This window comes from Salvelinus namaycush, chromosome 34, assembly GCF_016432855.1.
Source record: "Salvelinus namaycush isolate Seneca chromosome 34, SaNama_1.0, whole genome shotgun sequence".
Lineage (NCBI taxonomy): Eukaryota > Metazoa > Chordata > Actinopteri > Salmoniformes > Salmonidae > Salvelinus > Salvelinus namaycush.
Window position 1 is genome coordinate 12,212,477 of NC_052340.1, and position 8,275 is coordinate 12,220,751.

The 8,275-nt window shown below is 44.7% G+C and overlaps 1 protein-coding gene across 8 annotated transcripts in view; it reads right to left on the bottom strand.

Annotated features, from left to right (window-relative positions):
• Positions 1 to 3,930, bottom strand: part of slc8a2b (solute carrier family 8 member 2b) — a 29,659-nt gene extending 25,729 nt beyond the window's left edge. For all 8 annotated transcript variants that reach the window (XM_038974317.1, XM_038974320.1, XM_038974318.1 and 5 more), the window contains exon 1: positions 3,661 to 3,930. In XM_038974317.1, the coding sequence (XP_038830245.1) occupies positions 3,661 to 3,912 (252 nt within the window). In that variant the 5' untranslated portion in view covers positions 3,913 to 3,930. The remainder of the gene's footprint in view (positions 1 to 3,660) is intronic.
• Positions 3,931 to 8,275: the final 4,345 nt, after the last annotated feature.

Here is an 8,275-nt window from a genome sequence, read left to right on the forward strand (position 1 = left end):
TAGTCTTAAACAAATCTACTTGAAACAAAAGTATACACCTCACACACATGGTTATGTGCTTAAAAAACAGAAGACACCTGTTCCATGTCAGATACAGAGTTGAAATGTATTACTGAGAGGGCCTGTGCTCCTTGCCAGAGAGAGCCAGGCCTGTGCTCCTTGCCAGAGAGAGCCAGGCCTGTGCTCCTTGCCAGAGAGAGCCAGACCTGTGCTCCTTGCCAGAGAGAGCCAGACCTGTGCTCCTTGCCAGAGAGAGCCAGACCTGTGCTCCTTGCCAGAGAGAGCCAGACCTGTGCTCCTTGCCAGAGAGAGCCAGACCTGTGCTCCTTGCCAGAGAGAGCCAGACCTGTGCTCCTTGCCAGAGAGAGCCAGACCTGTGCTCCTTGCCGCCAGCATAAGATCCAGACAATCTCATAGTGTGCTTAGGCTTGCACAACCTCAGGACATACACTGGAAAATCCTCCCTGTTATAATACAATATAATACACTCCAATTAGGCCACTGGGGTGGCCTGAATCCTTCATAATGGATGCACTTCTGGTAATTACTATCCTAGTAGATGCTTGCATTATGAACTTATGAAAACAATTGTGTGTAATTTGCTCGGTCAGAGAGAAAATTGTAAAAGGGAGAAATCTATGCTATTCCAATCATGAACAATGATGTTGAACGCATGGTTGGCTATAAAGAGGACAATATTACAAACAGATACAGTTGAAGTCGGAAGTTTACATACACCTTAGCCAAATACATCTAAACTCAGTTGTTCACAAATCCTGACATTTAGTCCTAGTAACAATTCCCTGTTTTAGGTCAGTTAGGATCATCACTTTATTTTAAGAATGTGAAATGTAGAGAGAATGATTTATTTCAGCTTTTATTTCTTTCATCACATTCCCAGTGGGTCAGAAGTTTACATACACTCAATTAGTATTTGGTAGCATTGCCTTTAAATTGTTGAACTTGGGTCAAACGTTTCGGGTAGTCTTCCACAAGCTTCCCACAATAAGTTGGGTGAATTTTGGCCCATTCCTCCTGACAGAGCTGGTGTAACTGAGTCAGGTTTGTAGGCCTCCTTGCTCACACACGCTTTTTCAGTTCTGCCCACAGATTTTCTACAGGATTGAGGTCAGGGCTTTGTGATGGCCACTCCAATACCTCGACTTTCTTGTCCTTAAGCCATTTTGCCACAACTTTGGAAATATGCTTGGGGTCATTGTCCATTTGGAAGACACATTTGCGACCAAGCTTTAAGTTCCTGACTGATGTCTTGAGATGTTGCCTCAATATATCCACATCATTTTCCTACCTCATGATGCCATCTATTTTGTGAAGTGCACCAGTCCCTCCTGCAGCAAAGCACCCCCACAACATGATGCTGCCACCCCTTGCTTCACGGTTGGGATGGTGTTCTTCGGCTTGCAAGCCTCTCCCTTTTTCCTCCAAACATAACGATGGTCATTATGGCCAAACAGTTCTATATCTTTGTTTCATCAGACCAGAGGACATTTCTCCAAAAAGTACAATCTTTGACCCCATGTGCAGTTGCAAACCGTAGTCTGGCTTTTTTATGGCGGTTTTGGAGCAGTGGCTTCTTCCTTGCTGAGCGGCCTTTCAGGTTATGTCGATATAGGACTCGTTTTACTGTGGATATAGATACTTTTGTACCCGTTTCCTCCAGCATCTTCACAAGGTCCTTGTGACAACGCTGTTGTTGCGTACTATTGTTTGTACAGATGAACGTAGTACCTTCAGGCGTTTGGAAATTGCTCCCAAGGATGAACCAGACTTGTGGAGGTCTACAATTATTTTATGAGGTCTTGGCTGATTTCTTTTGATTTTCCCATGATGTCAAGCAAAGAGGCACTGAGTTTAAAGGTAGGCCTTGAAATACATCCACCAGTACACCTCCAATTGACTCAAATGATGTCAATTAGCCCATCAGAAGCTTCTAAAGCCATAAAATAATTTTCTGGAATTTTCAAAGCTGTTTAAAGGCACAGTCAACTTAGTGTATGTAAACTTCTGACCCACTGGAATTGTGATACAGTGAATTATAAGTGAAATAATCTGTCTGTAAACAATTGTTGGGAAAATGACTTGTGTCACGCACAAAGTAGATGTCCTAACCGACTTGCCAAAACTATAGTTTAACAAGAAATTTGTGGAGTGGTTGAAAAACGAGTTTTAATGACTCCAACCTAAGTGTATGTAAACTTCCGACTTCAACTGTAACTAATAAATTCACAATGGTGTTCGATGGCCCAACAATGAACTGAAATGGATTAATGACTTATGAAAAAAATATTTTTCAGCCCGGGTAATTGATTATTGAATCGATTCCAGGGCTAGAATCTATTTCAGTTTGTTGAAAACACCATCTCTTGTCAGCAGAGAAATACAATTTATAACAATGTCAAAGAGTCTGGACCAATTATCTGAAGCTTTAAATCAGATGGAACCAATAATTCAATACACTAAGTCTCATATTATTTTCCAATCGTTTGGTTCTGAACAGAACCACCATATTTTTCATCTCGCTCCACTGTTCCGACCAGCTAAATAAAGTTCTGAACCGGTTCGAACTTAAAAAACGACCTGTTTATATCGCTCCTTTCTGTTCCTTTTTTAACTAGCATTGAAAATCTATTATTCTCTAATAAAAAAACTCCCCCTATCTTCTTAAAAAAATGAACAATACAAAACATACAAACGACATCACACAACCCTCAACTACATAACACACACCCAGAACCACCTGATCACATCCCCAGCCCCCGCATCACTCTCCGCCACATGGCCTCAAACTGCACCATGTTGTTTCTCTCCGTCGTCCACACGCTCTCTCCCTATCTTCTGAATCACGCTTGTAACGTCGGTAGGCTACAGTAGCCTATGCTTCGGAGGGGGAAGCGCAGGTAGCTTACACCCACACACACTGGCAAAGATTTTCAGCTTGCAGGCAGACACTGGACACAGTTTCTGAGTGACAGAGTGAGTGCTTTGCATAGCTGCTTTGTTGCGTCTTTTTGTGGGACTAGAAAAACAGAACATAAAATAACTCTATTAATTAACCAGTTCCCATGCTTTTAAAATAATGGTTCTGCTGCGGAACTGTATCACTTTCATTCCCGGTTCTGTTTCTTGAAAATGTTCATTTTTTTCCGGTTTCCGGTTCGGTTCTCTGAACCGGTTCCAACCCAAGGGTAGAATCTATTTCAGTTTATTGAGTCAGCAGAGAAATATTGAAATATTGGAATTCCATATGGCCCCAAAGTCAGTCACTACAAGAAATGTGAAAACCCAAACATCCAAATAACACGTTCATTTGAGCTGTCTGTGGTAACACCGAGAAGTAAGGCGGCATTCTTGGAGATAAAAACTGTTATGTCTATCACCCCTGCGGAGGCGAGTTTTACAATGCCTTTATTATAGAGTGTTTCGATGTTCACTGTGTTTGAGTGACAGTTAATGTAGTCTAGGGAGAGGTGAGAGAGGAGAGCCAACCACTGGGTCTAAGAGTGGGAAAGCTCTCTCTGGAAAAATATCATCTCTTCATTCTATTTCTATGCCATTTTCATTATGTGGTGAATGAGACGACATCCCTAGTACAATGCTTTAACAACTATCATATGGATCAATCTGTCACACAGCACCAACCTGTGAGGTTATGACCTCGATAGAGGCCATGAAGCGGTCTGCGATGATGGACACTCCCAGGAACATGTACATGAGGCAGGTGAAGTAGACCACAGCCCTGGCCACCTGGTCGCCCAGCCCGGGGCTCAGGGGCTTCCACACAGGCAGCATGGTGCCCGGCCTGCACACCACCGGCTGCGAGCACTTTGAACTGCCGCCCAGCCCCGTACTGCTGTTGCTCCAAAACTCCGGAGACATGGAGGGATAGGACATGGTGGAGATGGAGCGGTTCTCTTCCTCTCCTCCTCCTCGTAGAGACTCCAGGATGCAGGGCGAAGGAAGGGGGAGGAGGAGAAAGAGAAGGAAGGGGAGAGAGGCAGAGAGAGAGGTGGAGAGGAGTGCCATGGCGGAGAATGCCGGGGGAAGAGATGGATGAGGCGGACGAAGAGAGAGACGGGGAGAAGATGCCGGGCGTGGCTGGGAGGGGTAGGACTAGCTCACCTAGGAGGAGAGAGAGATGGATAGAACAGTAGAGAGAAGAGAGAGAGAACAATACTTGATTAGATGTTGGGTGGAGCCAGCAGCAAACATACACCAGCCTTTCATTGGCCTGTATGGAGTACGAGATAAATAAACCCTCTGCCTCAAAATATAATAGCTAAATAAAAAATTTCCACATTTGATAACTGAATCATGAGCTATTATTGAAGGTTTCCAACTGCAATATGAGAACAAAAATGTCAACATGCACTTGAATAGTAAATGTTAACGTCATGCCCCTGAATCATGAATATAAACCTTTCACGGCTATTCAACTTGGAGGCGCCCACATTGGCGTACATGCTCTCTGCTTTCTATTGACAGGAGAGAGAGAGAGAGAGAAAGAAAGAGAGAGTGAGATGGAGAGAGAGAGAGAAAGAGAGAGAGAGAAAGAGAGAAAGAGAAAGAGAGAGAGTGGGAGAGAGAGAGAGAGAGAGAGAGAGAGAGATGGAGAGAGAGAGAGAGACAGCGTGAGAGAAACAGAGATGGAGAGAGACAGAGAGAGAAAGATGGGGGGGAGCTGTCTGAATAGAACACATGGCTCTGAATAGGCTCATTAAAGCCCAAAGCGGAGGGAGAATGTTGGCCCTGGAGAGAGAGAGAGAGAACGAGAGAGAAGCCTGGGGTTTGGATGGGAGAGATAGTTCATGGTGGTTTCTGTGATGACAGTGACAGCGTTGTTCCAACTGGCTTTGTGACAATGTACCAGGCTTCCACAAAGACCTGTTCCCTCGGTCGAGAACACAATGACCCTGAGAGCCCGAACACTGAGCAGCAAGACACTCAGAAACTCTAACACACTCTCTCTCTCACTGTAAAAGTGGGTCAGGGTCCATGGCTGACTGGCAGTGTGTTTTTGAAGCAGTATGTACACAAAGTTAGTTGGTTTGCTTGTTTATTCTACCAGGTTGAGTCCCAAATGGCATCCTATTTCTTATATAGTGTACTACTTTTGATCAGGGACCTCAGGGAATAGGGTGCCATTTCATTTGGGATAAAGGCCTAGTGAGTATAACTGTTGAACATATACATACAACTTTAGGCCTGTACACACACTCACGTATCCAGTTTGTGAGGGCATTTATGTGTATACAGTGCCTGCTATTCAACCATTCTTTCACCAGGTGTTATTTACAGTACATTGTATCTGTATTGTGTTCCTGCTCTCTGGGTTTGATTGTGGACACATACAGTGTGTGTAGTTTCTGGGTGCAGTGTGTGTAGTTTCTGGGTGAAGTGTGTGAGCACCATCTGCAAGGGAGAATGTGTAGAGCAGAGAGCTAGTTAAGCAGATTACAGGCACAATGTGAGACCTACTGAGGGTAGCCTGGGGTGTAGACGTCTGTTCACACACACACGACCTCTCTCTTTATCTTTCTCTCGCTCTCGTTATCTCTCTCTTTCTCTCACACTCTCTTTTTCTCTCTCTATCGCCTTCTTTATCTCTGTCTCTCACGTTGTCAGTCCAGCTTTAACATTAGAGCAGCTGAAGGCCCTTGAAAGCATATCCATCTCAATACACTTGTCTATATACAGTATTACTCACCATGCACCAGGCAACGATGAGTAGGATTGAGTATCCCTATGTCAAGAATGTTATATTGAGAGGCTACCCACAAAACCAACATCTGATGCTTTTGCAATAGGAATACCTCAGGTTATACACAATGCATTGCTGCTACTGCAGAGTTTCAGGTTAGACTCAGTCTGGGCTTCCATGTAATTGGTCTTAACAACAATATAAGATATTTCCCATCCGTGCGCGCGTACACATACACATTCACTTAAAACACACACTCGCACGCACACACACACAATTTTGTCCCAAACACACACACACACCTCCAGTGTGCAGTCGTGTTCTGTCTCTCTGTCCCCTCAGACAGACAGTCCAGTCTGGCTCGGTGTGTTTGCTTAGAGATGAATGTCTAATGATGGAGAGCTAATGTAGTTCCATTTCCATACTGCACTCTACCAGACTGCACCTCCAGCACCACACCTGAATACCAAGCAGGAGAATAGAGGGGGGCACTGGGGGAAGAAGGGTAGGATGGCTGCTTACACTGGGTCTGCACTGTTCAGAGAGCAGCACTCTTGATGTCTCTCAAATGGCACCCTATTTTATATAAAGTCCACTACTTTTGACCAGGGCCCATAGGGCTCTGGTGAAAAGAAGTGCACTATATAGGGAATATGCTGCCATTTAGGATGCATTCTCTATTTCAAATGTATAGTGTTTGTGTTGTGTTCCTCTGTGACCTGTCAGCCAGAGCCATTCCGAGGCTGGGGGACGAGATGGAGGGATGCTGCAGGACAAAAAGAGAAAAAAGGAATCTGAAGAGATGTTTAAATGGGATATGTGATGAAGAGGATGGTTGAGGAGGGGGGAGGTGTCCATGAGAGGAGGGTTGCTGATACTCCGCATGATGGACAAGGAGAAGCGTAAAATTAATGTAGAGAGAGTGAACACGGAGAGAGAGGGAGAGACAGAAGAGCAGAGCGAGAGAGGACAAGAAAGAGGATGAGAGGAAGGGAGTGAGAAAAACGGAGAGAGAGATGAGAAAGAAAGAGTAAAAATGAAAGAGAGTGGGGTAGTCATGTCATGATGAGTGTGTTAATAGATATTCTCAGCACGGCCAGAGTGTTTCCATGGCGACCTGGTGAACATTTGGGAGAGTGATCTATCACAGATGGAACAGGAGAGAGAAGAAGAAAGGAAGGAGAGAGAGGAGATGAAGGAGAGAGAGAAGAGAGGAAGGAGAGAGAGAAGAAGAGAGGAAGGAGAGAGAGAAGAAGAAGAGAGGAGGAAACAGAGAGTATACTGCCTTCCATGGATGTGCCCACTAGTGTCCTGTGGGGCTGGGTATTGTGGGGAAGGGCTCTCCAAGCAGCCTGTTTGGCTAGGCTGGGACTGGTGGCGACTGGGGGCCTGGGGTATGTATAGCTGCCTCAGCAAAACTGCTGAACCGCACTCACATACCACAGCTAAATCACAATGACCACAGGCTGACCGTTGCCATACACACACACGCATGAACACACACACACACACACAAATTGACATTGGCCATTGACAATGAACATTGAATCCAGATGTAGCCAGGTGGTAAAAGCACATAGCTGTATTCATTTGTATCCGCTTAATAGCACTGTCCCTTTAAGAGAGCTGTAAATAATGTGTGCAAGCGTTTATGGGATTGCGCCTCCACAATGTGTAAGAGTGAGAGAAAGCAATTACACTGGAGAGCTGTTGTAATCCATCATGTGACTGGAGAGGAAAATGGAGGAAGTGGATGAACAGTTGGAATCAAGCAGCGCGTCGAGCAAAGTTGGAGAATGTTCTGAACGGGACTACAGCCGTATCAAAAACTGGAACATAGAGGAAATAGTCTCAAATTGGAGTGGAGGATACTTGTATGAATGATAATGTATCGCTTCTGGTTGGGATCCGTTTGTTGAGTAATGATGCATATGTGGGAGAACCATTTCAGGTGTGGAAAATGGTGAAGTATGAGCTGGGAAAAGTGGAGTCTGTCAGAGTGACCAGGAGTGGTCTTATTTTGATCCATTGTATTTCTGAAGACCAGAGGAAGATAGCAGAATCCGGGACAACAGAAGTGTTGAACTTCGGAGTAGAGCACCAATCAAAGGAGTCATGGATGCTCAGGTTGAATCCCTGAAGAGAATTCCTGGTGTGATTGGTGGCCGGCATCTGACCCACTGGGTGAATGGAGAAAAATAAGAACGTTTGTCGGTCCTGTTGTTTTTTGATAAAGAGGAAATACCTACGCATGTGAAGCTTGGTTAAGATACGCTGTAAGAGCTTCCGTAAAAACACCACCGCAGTGTAAGGATTTTAAAGGATTTGGCCATGTTTCAAGTGTGTGCAGATAAACAGAGTATACTGAAGAACGGTGTGTAGAAGGATGGCGGTGTTGCAAATGTGGTGAGGATCATTATCCTGAGTTCCTGGAGTGCCCTGTAAAGGTGAAGGAGATTGAGGTGGCAAAAGTTAGAGCAGTCAATCGAATCTCCTATGCGGAAGCGATTAAAATAATTGAGAAAATAAGTGATGCTAGTGAAGAGATGGTAGTGG